Source organism: Pongo pygmaeus, chromosome 1 (genome assembly GCF_028885625.2).
Source record: "Pongo pygmaeus isolate AG05252 chromosome 1, NHGRI_mPonPyg2-v2.0_pri, whole genome shotgun sequence".
Lineage (NCBI taxonomy): Eukaryota > Metazoa > Chordata > Mammalia > Primates > Hominidae > Pongo > Pongo pygmaeus.
Window position 1 is genome coordinate 77,959,851 of NC_072373.2, and position 18,009 is coordinate 77,977,859.

The 18,009-nt window shown below is 38.8% G+C and overlaps 1 protein-coding gene across 13 annotated transcripts in view; it reads right to left on the reverse strand.

Annotated features, from left to right (window-relative positions):
- Positions 1-18,009, reverse strand: part of DNM3 (dynamin 3) — a 575,478-nt gene that overhangs the window by 334,858 nt on the left and 222,611 nt on the right. For all 13 annotated transcript variants that reach the window (XM_054456210.2, XM_054456187.1, XM_063648645.1 and 10 more), the window contains 2 exons: positions 15,296-15,382; positions 2,591-2,661 (listed from right to left, as the gene is read on the reverse strand). In XM_054456210.2, the coding sequence (XP_054312185.1) occupies positions 2,591-2,661; positions 15,296-15,382 (158 nt within the window). The remainder of the gene's footprint in view (positions 1-2,590; positions 2,662-15,295; positions 15,383-18,009) is intronic.

Consider the following 18,009-nt stretch of genomic DNA (forward strand, 5'->3'; position numbering starts at 1 on the left):
GAAAGGACATTTATCTCTGAGTCTTGGGGCAAAATATCACATTTAGAGATAATGATATTAGCAGCTAAAAAATATTCCAGTGACAATCATACTTAAGTCATTATAACTACATCACAAAGTAAAATGGTACATCTAGTAATCAAATGTGAGTGTATGTGTGTGTACGTGTGCAGGCGTGCATGTGTGTGGAGAGAGTGAGAGACAGGGAGGATCTCTCACATTTATAGACTACACCATAGTTTTTTTAAAAGGATTTCCACACAACTTCATTAATTTGATCTTCTGACAATCCTGAAAGGTATACAAGACAAGGATTATTATTCCATTTGATAATCAGTAAACAGATAGAGAAAGGCTGAGCGCCTTGCCAAAACCCAAAGCTCATCAGTGGCATATCCTGGAAAAATAACCTGAATTGTTGACTCCCAGATCAGTCCTTTAAAGAAGGTTGAAGTGTGCAATTTAAATTAGATGAGAAATGTGTAGAGTTGCTGGATTTCTAAAGCAGTTTTACCCATGCTTCTTTTTTTCTCCCCAGTATCATAAAGATTCATAGTCTATCTCACTGCTGGAAAAATAGGACCAGACACCTGGATTACAGAGAGACTACGTCAAAAGATTGTGTTTGAAAGTCTTACATTTGAAAAATCACCTGCCCTTGAAAACCTATAAATCAATATAATCAATATAAAACCGTAGTCCAACAGCTTCTAAGGCAGCAAATATGGAAATTTATTGGAAAAGAAACTCTAGCTCATTTATCATAGAAAAAAAAAGTTTCAAGAAGATTATAAAGGTGAAATTTAAATTGAAGCACGGGTTGTATAATATGTTTAAATTTGAACCTTTCTAAATAGATTATGATTTTTTCTACATTTTCCCCCTCTAATTGTGGTACCACAACAAGGCAGCATCCTTTTCACTTTTAAGTTATTGTGTCAAGTTTACATCGACATCTGCTACATTTTTGTAAGAACCTAACTAGCATTTGTAATCCATGAAAATCAACATTACAGGCAGCATTCCTGTTATTTTAAATGTCTCAAGGATTTGTTTGTCTTTTAAATTCCTCAGAGAAGCAGTGAGGAAAATGAAGAATGTGTCAGTTTAAATTTTTACTTGTGTGTCTCTATACTTTTCAATTATTAGGCAAGCTCCTAAAAGGCAAAAATTTTTTACTTTTTCTACATTGCCCCCCACCCACTATAGAACCTAGAGTAGAGCTTGGCACAGGCTCCCTCGAGTTCACTGACTGTGGAGCAAACCTGGAAAAAATTCTCAGATCCCCTTTCCAGACCTAGGGATAAGGATGTATGTTACATTTTAGGTGAGTCTGCAGAAGGATATGAACAGAACACATGGTGAGAGTCTTGGGGCTAAAAGAGAGGAGGGCAAGTCTGTGTGAAATGCCTGTGCAGCAAATACCTATCAAGAAGTGGGTGTGGGCAGGGTGGCTGCAAAGACAACTAGACTAGGGCACATATTTATCGTTGGGTTCTAACAAGATTACACGTATGCCACAGACAGAAAACGGTGGAAGAAATCTTATCTACCCTTCACTAGTAATAGTCATTGGATGCAAAATATATTTACACAATTGGCTAGGACATCACAACCACAGCCAAGTTTAGGATGAGATAATTTTCTGTTGGATAATTGGGACTGTTCTCCCTAAAACATGCCTGCAAATTCCTCAGGCCACTGTTTAGTTTAGGTCACAGGGTCTGCATATCCATTTCTTCTAAGTCAGAATGTAATAAAATAAATTAATTTGACATTCTGTCATTTTCTCATTTGTCTCTATTCTTGAATACTCAGTTTAAGTACATAGGCTCTTTTGTTTTACATTTTACATAAAATAGGCTATATTTTATATACTTGAAGTTGGAACCACTTAAATGCAAAAATATATTTTAAAGGTAGTATCAAGATTATTTAAATCAAACAAAAACTGGTTTCACTAATGGGCAGAAAAAGATAGTACATTCAAGGTCTTCAAAATGTCATACAGTGAATAGCCAATCCTGAGTAACTAACCATAACGTTTGCATGATAATGCAGATGAAAAATGGCAATATTTGTATACACACTTTACAGAAAATAAAATGTTCATCCTGACAGATTACATCTAATTTCTCAAAGGAAAGTTTAAAAAAAAAAAAAAAAACAGGCCTCTAGATTCTGACTTAGAAAAGTTGAAATAGCTTTCATCCTATAAATTACACGTGGTATTTCAAATTGATGTGAAAAACTGTTCCCCTCAAAATTTTAAACATGCATTAATTACTGTTTTTCTATAGGAGTTCAAGTACAAACTGCAGAACATCATCCAAAAATAATGAGATGATAAGTATGTAAGACATACATGACTTCATATGCTGCATAATAGAGCCAACTACTTTACTGAGAGAATAGTAAATATCCCTGCCCTACGACCATGGAGCTCAGACTTCCTAAGTAGGTACACTGAGAGTTAATCTTGGCACAGACTGTATTCTCAAAGGTGGTGAAACTGTAGTAAAAATTCACAACGTGTGTTTGAGACAAATCAACAGGAGGAATGCATGTGGCAATCAAGTGTTTCACGTACTTTGCGAAGCCAATGAAGTCTTCATGGTTGGTGTTGATGTAAGAGACTTGAATGTCAATCAATAGCAATACCTATAAGTCAAAGAGAAACACTTCAGTGAAAACCCATCTAAAAGTTCTCAAACATTAAATTCAGTAATTGCCCACAAATTAATTACCTTCATATAATTTTTAAAGGATACTTCAATTAGCATGAAAAGTAACCTTAACTTTTCTTTATTAGACTCATAATTTTACACTCTAAATTCATAAGTTAAAAATCTACTAGAAAAGTAAATCTGAGCAGCACATGAAGAGAATAGCATTATAACTTATAGGCATACACTATTTGCTACCTTAATACAGAATCTAGAATTATTTGATTTCTCTAAAATGTAGGCATAGTGTTCAAAAGAAGGGCAAGCACAAATAAGAAGATATGTGGCAGGAGGGCCCATGAGGGGTTGCTCTGAGCTTACTGTTCCTGTAGACATCATATATTAGCCACAAATTAGTAATTCACCTCTTTTTTTCTCTCTCCTTTCTATCTTTAGCAGCTTAAAGAACCATCTCAAGACACTTTACACATTTCAGGAGAAGCATTTGATCAGCCAACTCAAAAAGTCAATATACAAATAAATCATTGAATCCAAACATCAGTCAGAAGCTGGGCATGGTGGTGTGTGCCTATAGTCCCAGCTACTCTGGAGGCTGAGGTGAGAGAATCTCTTGAGCCCAGGAGTTCAAAGGTGCAGTGAGTCATCATCAGGCCTGTAAATAGCCACTGCATTTCAGTCTGGGCAACATAGCAAGACTCCATCTCTTAATAATAATAATAATAACAATAATAGGTGGTGGCTGGTAAGATGGCTGAATAGGAACAGCTCCAGTATGCAGCTCCCAGTGAGATCAACACAGAAGCAGGTGATTTCTGCATTTCCAACTGTGGTACCTGGCTTATCTCACTGGGACTGGTTAGACAGTGGGTGCAGCCCATGGAAGGTGAGCTGAAGGGTGGGGCATTGCCTCACCCAGGAAGCCTATGCGGTCGGGGAACTCCCTCCCCTAGCCAAGGGAAGCCATGACTGACTGTGCCGTGAGGAATGGTGCATTCTGGCCCAGATACTACACTTTTCCCATGGTCTTCGCAACCTGCAGACCAGGAGATTCCCTTGGGTGCCTACACCACCAGGGCCCAGGGTTTCAAGCACAAAACTGGGGGCCTGTTTGGGCAGACACTGAGCTAGATGCAGAAGTTCTTTTTCCATACCCCAGTGGCACCTGGAATGCCAGCAAGACAAAACCATTCACTCCCCTGGAAAGGGGGTTGAAGCCAGAGAGCCAAGTGGTCTAGGTCAGCGGATCCCACTCCCATGAAGCCCAGCAAGCTAAGATCTGCTGTCTTGAAATTCTCACTGCCAGCACAGCAGTCTGAAGTTGGCCTGGGATGCTCTAGCTTGGTTGGGGGAGGGGCGTCCGCCATTACTGAGGCTTTAGTAGGCGGTTTTCCCCTCACAGTGTAAGCAAAGCTGCCAAGGAAGTTTGACCTGGGAGGACCCCACCACAGCTCAACAAAGCTGCTGCAGTCAGACTGCCTCTCTAGATTCCTCCTCTCTGGGCAGGGCATCTCTGAAAGAAAGGTAGCCGCCCCAGTCAGGGGCTTATAGATAAAACTCCCATCTTCCTGGGACAGAGCACCTGGGGGAAGGGGCGGCTGTGGGTGCAACTTCAGCAGACTTAAATGTTCCTGCCTGCCAGCTCTGAAGAGAATGACAGATCTCCCAGCACAGTGCTCGAGCTCTGCTAAAGGACAGACTGCCTCAAGTGGGTCCCTGACTTCCGTGCCTCCTGACTGGGAGACACCTTCCAGCAGGGATCAACAGACACCTCATACAGGAGACCTCCGGCTGGCATCTGGTGGGTGCCCCTCTGGGACAAAGCTTCCAGAGGAAGGAACAGGCAGCAATCTTTGCTGTTCTGCAGCCTCTGCTGGTGATACCCAGGCAAAGAGGGTCTGGAGTGGAACTCTAGCAAACTCCAGCAGACCTGCAGCAGAGGGGCCTGACTGTTAGAAGGAAAACTAACAAACAGAAAGGAACAGCATCAACATCAAAAAAAGGGTGTCCACACAGAAACCCCATCTGAAGCTTACCAACATCAAAGACCAAAAGTAGATAAATCCACAAAGATGAGGAAAAAACAGTGCAAATAAGCTGAAAATTCCAAAACCAGAACATCTCTTCTCTTCCAAAGGATCGCAACTCCTTGCCAGCAAGGAAACAAAATTGGACAAAGAATGAGTATGATGAATTGACAGAAGTAGGCTTCACAAGTTGGGTAATAAACTCCTCCGACCTAAAGGAGCATGTTCTAACCCAATGCAAGGAAGCTAAGAACCTTGAGAAAATGTTAGAGAAATTGCTAACTAGAATAACCAGTTTAGAGAAGAATATAAATGACCTGATGGAGCTGAGAAACACAGCACAAGAACTTCATGAAGCATACACAGGTATCGATAGGCAAATCAATCAAGCAGAAGAAAGGATATCAGAGATTGAAGATCAACTTAATGTAATAAAGTGTAAAGACAAGATTACAGAAAAAAGAATGAAAAGGAAAGAACAAAGCCTCCAAGAAATATGGGACTATGTGAAAAGAACAAACGTATGTTTGATTGGTGTACCTGAAAGTGACAGGGAGAATGGAACCAAGTTGGAAAACACTCTACAGGATATTATCCAGGAGAACTACTCCAACCTAGCAAGACAGGCCAACATTCAAATTCTGGAAATACAGAAAACACCACAAAGACACTCCTCAAGAAGAGCAATCCCAAGACACATAATCATCAGAATCACCAATGTTGAAATGAAGGAAAAAATGTTAAGGGCAGCAAGAGAGAAAGGCCAGGTTACCCACAAAGGGAAGCCTATCAGACTAACAGTGGATATATCTGCAGAAACTCTACAAGCCAGAAGAGAGTGAGAGCCAATATTCAACATTCTTAAAGAAATTTCAACCCAGAGTTTCATATCCAGCCAAACTAAGCTTCATAAGTGAAGGAGAAATAAACTCCTTTACAGACTAGCAAATGCTGAGTGATTTTGTCACCACCAGGTATGCCTTAGAAGAGCTCCTGAAGGAAGCACTAAATATGGAAAAGGAAAATCAGTACCAGCCACTGCAAAAACATACCAAACGGTAAAAAAGATCGACACTATGAAGAAACTGCATCAACTAATGGGCAAAATAACCAGCTAGCATCATAATGACAGGATCAAATTCACACATAACAATATTAACCTGAATTGTAAATGGGCTAAATGCCCCAATTAAAAGATACAAACTGGCAAATTGAATAAAGAGTCAAGACCCATCAGCGTGCTGTATTTGGGAGACCCATCTCATGTGCAAAGACACACATAGGCTCAAAATAAAGGGATGCAGGAAGATTTACCAAGCAAATGGAAAGAAAAGAAAAAAAGCAGGGTTGCAATCCTAGTCGCTGATAAAACCTACTTTAAACCAACAAAGACCCAGCCAGGTGCAGTGGCTCACGCCTGTAATCCCAGCACTTTGGGAGGACAAGACGGGCAGATCACAAGGTGAGGAGATAGAGAACATCCTGGCTAATATGATGAAACCCTATCTCTACTAAAAATACAAAAAATTAGCTGGGTGTGGTGGCAGGTGCCTGTAGTCCCAGCTACCCAGGAGGCTGAGGCAGGAGAATGGCGTGAACCCAGGAGGCAGAGCTTATAGTGAGCTGAGATCACGCCACTGCACTGCAGCCTGGGTGACAGAGCGAAACTCCATCTAAAAAAACAATAACAACAACAAAAACCAACAAAGACCCAAAAAGACAAAGAAGGTAATTACATAATGGTAAAGGGATCAATGCAACAAGAAGAGCTAACTATCCTAAATATATATGCACCCAATACAGGAGCACCCAGTTTCATAAAGCAAGTTCTTAGAGACCTACAAAGAGATTTAGACTTTCACACAATAATACTGGGAGATTTTAACACCACACTGTCAATATTAGACAGATCAACAAGACAGAAGGTTAACAAGGATATCCAGGACTTGAACTCAGCTCTGCACCAAGCAGCCTAATAGACATCTACAGAACTCTCCACCCCAAATCAACAGAATACACATTCTTCTCAGCACCACATCACACTTATTCCAAAATTGACCACATAAATACACTCCTCAGCAAATGCAGAAGAACGGAAATCATAACAAACAGTCTCTCAGACCACAGTGCAATCAAATTAGAACTCAGGATTAAGAAACTCAAAACCGCACAACTACATGGAAACTGAACAACCTGCTCCTGAATGACTGCTGAGTAAATAATGAAATTAAGGCAGAAATAAGTAAGTTCTTTGAAACCAATGAGAGCAAAGACACAATGTACCAGAATCTCTGGGACACAGTTAAAGCAGTGTTTACAGGGAAATTTATAGCACTAAATGCCCACAGGAGAAAGCAGGAAAGATCTAAAATTGACACCGTAACATCACAATTAAAACAACAAGAGAAGCAAGAGCAAACAAACGCAAAAGGTAACAGAAGACAAGAAATAACTAAGATCAGATCAGAACTGAAGGAGATAGAGACACGAAAACCCCTTCAAAAAATCAATGAATCCAGGAGCTGTTTTTTTTTAAAGATTAACAAAATAGATGGACTGCTAGCCAGATTAATAAAGAAGAAAAGAGAGAAGAATCAAATAGAAACAATAAAAAATGATAAAGAGGTATCACCTTTGACGGCAAAGAAATACAAACTACCATCAGAGAATACTATAAACACCTCTACGCAAATAAACTAGAAAATCTAGAAAAAATGGATAAATTCCTGGATACATACACCCTCCCAAAACTAAACCAGGAAGAAGTCAAATCCCTGAATAGACCAATAACAAGTTCTGAAATTGGGGCAGTCATTAATAGCCTACCAACCAAAAAAAGCCCAGGACGAGATGGATTCACAGCTGAATTCTATGATAGGTACAAAGAGGAGCTGGTACTATTCCTTCTGAAACTATTCCAAACAATAGAAAAAGAGGGACTCCTCCCTAACTCATTTTATGATGCCAACATCATCCTAATACAAAACGTGGCAGAGACACACACAAAAAAGAAAATTTCAGGCCAATATCCTGATGAATATCAATGTGAAAATCCTCAATAAAATACTGGCAAACCGAATCCAGCAGCACATCAAAAAGCTTATCCACCATGATCAAGTCGGCTTCATCCCTGAGACTCAAGTCTGGTTCAACATATGCAAATCAATAAATGTAATCCATCACATAAACAGAACCAATGATGTAAACCACATGATTATCTCAATAGATGGAGAAAAAGCCTTCAATAAAATTCAACATCCCTTCATGCTAAAAACTCTCAATAAACTAGGTATTGATGAAATGTATCTCAAAATAATAAGAGCTATTTATGAAAAACTCATAGCCAATATCATACTGAATGGGCAAAAGCTGGAAGCATTCCCTTTGAAAACTGGCACAAGACAAGGATTCCCTCTCTCGCCATTCCTATTCAACATAATATTGGAAGTTTTGGCCAGGGCAATCAGGCAAGAGAAAGAAATAAAGGATATTCAAATAAAAAGAGAGGAAGTTAAATTGTCTCTTTTTGCAGATGACATGATTGTATATTTAGAAAACCCCATCGTCTCAGCCGGAAATCTCCTTAAGCTGATAAGCAACTTCAGCAAAGTCTCAGTATACAAAATCAATGTGCAAAAATCACAAGCATTCCTATACACCAATAATAGACAAACAGAAAGCCAAATCATGAGTGAACTCCCATTTGCAATTTCTACAAAGAGAATAAAATATCTGGGAATACAACTTATAAGGGATGTGAAGGACCTCTTCAAAGAGAACTACAAACCACTGCTCAAGGAAATAAAAGAGGACACAAACAACTGGAAAAAACATTCCTTGCTCATGGACAGGAAGAATCAATATTGAGAAAACGGCAATACTGCCCAAAGTAATAATGCCACACATCTACAACCATCTGATCTTTGACAAATCTGACCAAAAAAAAGCAATGGGGAAAGGATTCCCTATTTAATAAATGGTGTTGGGAAAACTGGCTAGCCATATGCAGAAGACTGAAACTGGACCCCTTCCTTACACCTTATACAAAAATTAACTCAAGATGGATTAAAGACTTAAACATAAGACCTAAAAGCATAAAAACCGTAGAAGGAAACCTAGGCAATACCATTCAGGACATAGGCATGGAGAAAGACTTCATGACTAAAACACCAAAAGCAATGGCAACAAAAGCCAAAATTGACAAATGGGATCTAATTAAACTAAAGAGCTTCTGCACAGCAAAAGAAACTATCATCAGAGTGAACAGGCAACCTATAGAATGGGAGAAAATTTTTGCAATCTACCCATCTGACAAAGGGCTAATATCCAGAATTTACAAAGAATGTATACAAATTTACAAGAAAAAAAAAACACATCAAAAAGTGGGCGAAGGATATGAACAGACATTTCTCAAAAGAAGACATTTATGCAGCCAACAAACATATGAAAAAAAGGTCATCATCACTGGTCATTAGAGAAACACAAATCAAAACCACAATGAGGAGACACCATCTCATGCCAGTTAGAATAGAAGTCATTAAAAAGTCAGGAAACAACAGATGTTGGAGAGGATATGGAGAAATAGGAATGCTTTTACACTATTCATGGGAGTGTAAATTAGTTCAACCATTGTGGAAGACAGTGTGGCGATTCCTCAATGACCTAGAACCAGCAATACCATTTGACGCAGCAATACCATTTGACGCAGCAATCCCATTACTGGGTATATACCCAAAGGATTATAAATCATTCTACTACAAAGACACATGTACACACATGTTTATCGCACCACTGTTCACAATAGCAAAGACTTGGAACCAACCAAAATGCCATCAATGATACACTGGATAAAGAAAATGTGTACACCAAGGAATACTATGTAGCCATAAAAAAGGATGAGTTCATGTCCTTTGCAGGAACATGGATGAAGCTGGAAACCATCATTCTCAGCAAAATATCACAAGGACAGAAAACCAAATACTGCATGTTCTCACTCATAAGTGGGAGTTGAACAATGAGAACACATGGACGCAGGGAAGGGAGCATCACACACCAGGGCCTGTTGTAGGGGTGGGGGGCTAGGGAAGGGATAGCATTAGGAGAAATACCTAATATAGATAACAGGTTGATAGGTGCAGCAAACCACCATGGCGCGTGTATACCTATGTAACAAACCTGCACGTTCTGCACATGTATCCCAGAACTTAAAGTATAATAAATTTAAATAATAATAATAATAATGTCACATCTCTGCTAGAATATCACTCATCAGAGGGATCTTCCTGCCCATTCTATTTAAACTAGCACTCTGGTTACTCTCTATTGTGTTACCCTGCCTTATTTTCTTTTGTAACACTAACACTAGCTAACATGGCAAGTTTTTACATACTTCTTATATAGACCTCATCTGTTGTATCCACTGCTACATCTCCAGTGCCTAGAACAGTGCCTGAAACATCATGAGAATTAAATGAAGATTTGTGATGGAGTAAACTGGATACATGTCCCAGGCAACATGAAAATATTCTAAATATAAGATACTTATAATCTCTAGGTCAGAGACTTGGGAGGTCCCTCTGTGAAAAATAGTATTCAATGGGGAGACAAGGAGGCTGAGAGAAAACAAGAGAGAAGTGGAGCAATCAGAACCTACAAAAAATAAGGTATTATACCAGAGATATTCAAAATTGACTTCCTCTTTCTACGTTTCCTTGTGTTCTCCCAACTGAATCCTGTCTCTTTTCAAGATGCTGAGATTTGCTAAAAGGGAGAAATACGGTGCTTACAGATCTCTGCCTGAATATCTCCAGAGCTCCGCTCTTCAACTTTGTTGGATAAATTTTGGTGACTATTGTGAATATTTGTTTGCTGCCTCCCTTCATTGAAGGTAGCATTTGAACACATCAGAGTCCTCATGGCAACAGTTCATAGACATATTCTACATAATGCTCCCCAGTGGGTACTTCCTTAAGAAAGCCATCCATGATCCTTATCCCCTACCCAACCAAGACCAGGTTGGATTGTACTATTACTCTCAAATAGTCTATGTGCCATAATTATATACATACATAAAATTATGTATACGTAAAATTATGTATTCTATAAAATATGGGGTGCTACATACACATATGTACATATATGCATATATATGTTCAAATATGTACATATATGCATATATATGTTCATATATGTACATGCATATACTTATATGTATGTATATACATATAAGCATATATACATATATGTATGTATGTATATGTGTACATGTATATATACACACATATATACATACATAGATATATGTACATGTATATATACACTATATATACATATATGTGTGTTTGTGTATGTGCGTGTATGTGCATGCATATCTATATAGCACCCTATACTTATTTGTGGCATTTACTACAAATGTAATTAATTATTTTTTTTGTTTAATGTTTCTCTTCTCTGCAAGACTGTACACTCCATAGAAGCTGGGATTGTGTTTATCTTGTTCACCATTTTATCCTTAGAACTTAGAGCCTAGCATGAGACACATAATAGGTGCCCAATAAACATTTGCAGCCTTATTTATGTAACTATCTACCAGGCTTGAAGAACAGTTAACTCTCTTTTTTGTTGTTGTTGTTTTTTCAGACAAGTCTTACTCTATTGCCCAGGCTGGAGTGCAATGGTGCAATCTCAGCTCACTGCAACCTCCGCCTCCTGGGTTCAAACAATTCTTCTGCCTCAGCCTCCCAAGTAGCTGGGATTACAGGCACCTGCCATCATGCCCAGTTAATTTTTGTACTTTTGTAGAGATGGGATTTCACCGTGTTGGCCAGGCTGGTCTTGAACTCCTGACCTCAGGTGATCCACCCACCTTGGCCTCCCAAAGTGCTGGGATTACAGGCATGAGCCACTGTGCCTGGCCAAGAACAGTTAACTTTCCAGGGAGTGATTTATTCTCACATATTCATATACATAATTAGTATGTGGTCACTTGTTTTGTACTCAGTACCCAGTGCTATAGGCTTGGAGGCTTTGTTTTTGTGGCTAATCTCAACCAGTCATCTGACCAAATCTTGCTGAGAGTCACAAGGGGACCTGTCAAAAAAAGATTTAAAAGATCACTCCAAATCTACTCCCATTACCAAAAATAAAGTCAAGGCATGGGGGCTATTGGGTCAATAACATCATACTTGTATGAAAAAAATTCATACAGTCAGAGTTTTGTTTCATATCTTGAAGAAAACTGAAACATTAGGAAGCATGATCATTATTGGATTAGTTGTAGTTTTGCCTCTCTTCTCCCAACAATAAAGCCAGATTCAGTTAAATTGTATACTCCAAATCCATTTGGCCAAAAGTTTGTACCAATAAACTGTAATATTTGAACACAAATAAGTTGTTGCCACTATAAGGAGCAAAATATCTACATAATTCTCAACATCGCCAAAGGCTGTCATGAATATCTTTTGGACGTTCACACACATTAACTTGGACTGTAGTACAGGAAAAAAAGTGGAAAAAAAATAAAAGCTATGGCTGTTCTCATTATATTCCTGGAAATTGGGAGTCTGTGTTCACTCTAGGAAAAAAGCCAGGTCGCATGTGGGGGATGAAAAGAAAAATAATCCATTTTTTTTCTTATTTTTTCACTTTCTCAGAGTTTCTCACTGCCTTTTTCACCCACAGTTATTGAATATTTAGTTGAAGCAAAGTAAAGCTACTCCTGGTAGCAGTAGTTTCCCAGAAAGCCCACCGCTTCAACATGCAATGACATGTGTGGAAGCACCAAGACTAACAGCTGGCACACTCAGACATCCAAAAAACCTTTGTTTAAGAAAAAGCTACAGACAGATTTATGGCTTTCCATATTTTTAATTTTGAAGGTTTTTTTCCCACAAAGCTTCCAGAGCAGAAGTTGGTAGTAACTCTACTTTTTAAAGAAAGAAATAAAACTGCAAGAATGCCCCAGAGCTGTTCAGGCACGGAGGCCTGGGGATATGGGTCACTCTGTCTAACTGGATACTATAAAAGTACCACATGGTCCCAGGCAGCACAAAGTCAAGAATTCAAATGTGAGATCTATCCGAAATGACATGTCCACACTACCAAAACCAGGCATGTTTCTGCTATGCCACACAAGTCCATATTAGAGGTGACTACTACCAGCTTTGACAGGCACTTGATAACTGTTGGACCACACCACCTGAGACTGTGACTTAGTAGGGAGATGCCTGCTCCATCCCTTATGTCCTACTTGGGGAATAAATTAACCACTGTAACTGAGTTGCAGATTGAAAACAATTTCCCTTGAAATCAGCAAAGGCAATTCTTCCTCGAATCTACCATGTGCCATAGCTCTTTGGGAATAACAACAAAAACAACTAAAATTAAGAACTAAGATATATATATGCAGGGTCTTGCTCTGTCACCCAGGCTGGAGTGCAGTGGTGTGACCATAGCTCACTGCAGCCTAAACCTCCCAGGCTCACATGATCCTTCCACCTCAGCCTCTGAGTAGCTGGGACTACTGGTAGTGCAGGCCACCATGCCCAGCTAATTGTTTAATGTTTTGTAGATACAGGGTTTCACCATGTTTCCCAGCCTGCTCTCGAACTCCTGACCTCAAGCAATCTGCCTGCCTCAGCCTCCCAAAATGCTGGGATTACAGGTGTGAGCCACTACACCTGGCCTTGTATTTTGATTACTTCTTTCCATCCTCACAAAATGTCTGTGAGTTAACTACCACTATTGTTTCACTTTAAGATGAGAAAATTGAAGTGTAAAGATGTCAAATAACTTGTCACAAGTTACACAAAATGTTAACAACAGAGCTTAAATTCAAAGTCAGGTAGTCTGAGCCCAGAGCCCGCAATCTTAACAACATTGTGAAGTTTGAACATCCCATTTTACTAAAACAAAAACTGTGAAATATGAAGAAGCTAACAACTGACATAGATATGATTACAAATATTTAAAATGCTTTAAATAATTATCATATATTTTCTCCAATATTATTTTGACAGCGGATCCTAAAGAGTTAAGTAGGATTTATTATCATTTGAACACTATAGATGAAAGACACTAAATTAAAACAGTTAGCTTATTTACTTAAGTTCAGGAGTACAGCTGATTCTTAAGAACTTAAGTTTTCTCAGCCCAGGAGGGGCCAAGCCATTAGACGTTAGGGAGAACCTCTGGCCCTGGGGCTCCATATCTGACTCTAGACTTGATTTCACTGACTCAGGAGTTAATACTGATTTGTTCATCTCAACTGAAGCACAAAGCCTGTTTTCTCCTCTTTTGGCTGTTGCAGCTATCCAAGAGTGTGAAAGTTGATAAACAAGTGAAAACTATAAATGGTGATTAATTAACTTTCAAAACACAATGATAAAAAGTAGTGACAATGAATCCACAGCTCAAGCAGAGAAAAGGTGGTTACTGGAATCACTCACGAATGTCCCAATCTGCTGGGTCTCCATCCCTCTATCCTTCCTTTTCTCCTTTCTCCTCCACCCGCTCCTCTTCCCCACGCACACTCTGTATGCTGTGTGTGTCTCTCCCTGTGGTTTGTTCCTCTCTCTTTTATTTTGTCTTCTTCCTTTTCCCCATTTCTCCCTTACCTCCTTCCCACTCATCTGAGAACCACAAAATCCTGTAATACTAACTTACACAGGCTTTCAGAGAGCATATAGACCAATATATTAATGCTGTACATGAGAAAACAACAGCCCAAAGAAGTGATTTACACAAGAACATGATGTTATTTTGTGGCAAGCACATGGCCTAAGTCCAGTGTTCTCTCCACAACATCACACGTGCAGCTGTGTCATGGAATTCAAGGGTATGTAAAACCCTTTGTATTTCCTGTTATAATGTTTTATAAATAACTAAGAAAAACCCATTTAAACCTAAGAAGATTTTTATTCTTTCCATGTAGTCCTTTACTTTTTTAAATGAATTATCCTCACTTGAAAATAATCTTTGCAAATCACAAAGCTAGGATTAGAAAACAATTTCAGGGTCACTCCTTACAAACCACATACATTCACAAAATAGAAAGGTTTAAAAGAGTAGTTCTCAATTTTTTTTCAATCATAGGTTGTATGAATAAGCTGATGAAAATCTAGGTCCACTCTCTCCTCAGAAAAAAATAAAAACACTGAGCATTTTGCATAATGTTTTAGGAGTTTGTGAATCTTCTGGAGTCCATCTGTGGGCCCATTAAAAGTTAAGAACCTCTGTCTTAAAGAGAAAATGTGGTATGTTTCCGGATTAGTGGTTTTCAAAGAAGGATGTATGCATGATCCATGGAGCATTGAGAAAAAATAATAATGAAACTCCTGTTACTGCTTTTGCATCTCATTCTTCTGAATGAAGTCTTTTTATTTTCTCATATTTTTAACATAAATAAGATATGAATATAGTACATGTATAATTCATAAATAAGTAAAAATAAACATAATGTAGTTGTGTTCCACTATTTTTTTTCCTTTTAAGCGACAGGCTTACAGTTGGGAACTACCAGACAACTTCGCAGAGACCTTCGATCTCCCACGATCTCCCTGCCCTCCAGGGAAGACCTCTTTTTACCTGGTCCTTTGTCTTCCCTTCTCGCTCACGAATGTGGTTAGCAACAATCCTTTCCGTTTCCTCGCAGAGTCTGGGGAAGTTTGCCAGCTGTCAAGAAAAGCAGATCTGAGTATTAATACTCAATAAGTTACACTACCAAAAAAGAAGCAGAGATAAATTGTGTTATTTTACAGAAGATATTCATTGCCATTCTGGAAGCAAAAATGAAATACCATCAACTCCTAAAGAAGAATGTCAAGGTGATGGGAGAGGCTTCACAAACTATCATCAGAAGTAATCTTGTTATGTTGAGGAAACACTTCAAAACCAGCAGAGCAATTCCTTAGAAAGAAAGCAGAACCCTAGATACCATCTAGCACTGTGCTCCTGGTGAGTTGGCACTTAATAAAATTCAAAGATGAAGAAGTCGGAAAACAGGACAAAGAAAAGGATAATGACTAACATTTTATATAGTGTCTACCATGTGCCAGGCACTAAGAACTTCATGAATTACCTCCTTCAATATTCACAGCAATCAGAAAAGACAGATGTAATTATTAACCTCATTTCTTTTTTATTTTATTTATTTATTTTTTTTTGAGACAGAGTTTCGCTCTTGTCACCCAGGCTGGAGTGCAATGGTGCGATCTCAGCTCACTGCAACCTCCACCTCCTGGGTTCAAGCGATTCTCCTGTCTCAGCCTCCCGAGTAGCTGGGATTACAGGCACGTGCCACCAAGCTCAGCTAATTTTTGTATTTTTAGTAAAGACGGGGTTTGACCATGTTGGCCAGGCTGGTCTCTAACTTCTGACATCAGGTGATCCACCTGCCTTGGTCTCCCAAAGTGCTGGGATTACAGGTGTGAGCCGCCACGCCCGGCCAACCCCATTTAATAGAGGAGAAAAGTGAAGCACAGAGAGGTTAAGTAACTCATGCCCATGACTAAACAGCTCAAAAATGGTGGGTTCAGGATTCCAACCTAAGTCCTAGGACTCCAGAGCCCATGGTCTTGTCCATTACTCTTCGAGGATGATTCATCCCATGAAGCACAAGGAGACTCCTTTAACTTTTTAAATTCTCCCCATAGAAAATATATGTGTATATCTACATTTTTTTTTTGCAAAACTATGGAAATTGTGTATGTCAATCACTTAACCCCATCTAAATTATGCAGGTAATTGTTCAAAACATAGTTTGCAAAAGTGAATACCTTAATTACAGTTGTTTTCAATATAAGGAAGAAAGAGAATGGGATGCTATGAAAATGTTTAAGGAGCCCTAATCCAGAAGGAAGACTTAGACAGGCAAAGGTGTGTGAGAATGGCCGTGGAGAAGATGAAGCTTACCAGGAACAGGAACATGTGTGAAGGCATGGTGGAAGTGGGGGCAATTAGTGGCGATAAAAGTAAAAGAAAGTCAGTGCAGAAATTGAGGAGTATGATCCTGAGACAAAGCTAGAAAAGTAGAGAGGGGCCACATCAAGCAGATCCTTGCAATTCTATTAGGAATTTAGGCTACTGAAGCAATTCAGATGGAATGGAAATAATGGTGGCTTCTACTGGGATGACAGCAATGGAAATGGAGAAAAGTGGGCACATTTATGACTTATGACAGGCAAAATATTAATTCCAATGATGATTTTTAAAGTGCTTGCAAATTAATAAGATTAATAGATAGCTCAATAAAATAGGCAAAGAATATGATTTAATTCGTAAAAGATTTAATAGTCAATAAGCAGAAGGAAAAACAAACTGTACAAGTGATCTAATGCAAAGAAAAGAAATAACTATTATGTTGGCAAATTGCTATGTTTTTTTATAAGACTTACTACAGGTGAGGGTATACTGAGATTAGCACAATTTAAACTTGCTGAGGGGTGTCAACAAGAGAAATCTTTCTGGAAAGCAATTTGACATTATGTATCAAAAGTCTTGCACGTGCATGTGCGTGCACACACACACACACACACACACAAAACACACAGAGACAGAGAGAGAGAGATCTCAACCTAATAACCTCACAGAATTCTGAATTACAATGATAAGGACATTCATCACAGCATTAGTTGGAAAAGCAACGATAAGATAAACTATAAACTACCTAGTACCCGATGATGTTAAATAAATGAAGGTAGATCCACTTACGTGATGTAATGTAGCTATTTTGAATCACAGTTTTAATAATAGCTAATGACATGGTAAAGTATTTACAACACTAATTGAAGAAAATTAGGCTACTAAATATATAATGTGATTATGCACAAGCATAATATTTTGGTTTGGATATTTCTTTCCTCCAAATTCATGTTAAAATTCAATCCCCAATGTGGCTATATTGACAAGTGGGGCTTTTAAGAGGTGATTGGGTCATGAAGGCTCTGCCATCATGAGTGGATTAATCCATTCATGGACTAATGGATTAACAGGTTATGGAAGTGGGACTGGTAGCTTTATAAGAAGAGGACTAGTGACCTGAGCTAGCATGCTACCACACTCAGTGCCCTTACAATATGATTGATACCCTGTACCAGCAAGAAGGCCCTTACCAGAGGCAGACCCTCAACACTGGACTCCTCAGCTTCCATAACTGTAAGAAATAAACACCTTTTCTGTATAAATTCCTTTTCTGTATAAAGAAATAAATTCCTTTTCTGTATAAATTCCTTTTCTGTATAAAGAAATAAATTCCTTTTCTGTATACCCAGTTTCAGGTATTTTGTTATAAACTACAGAAA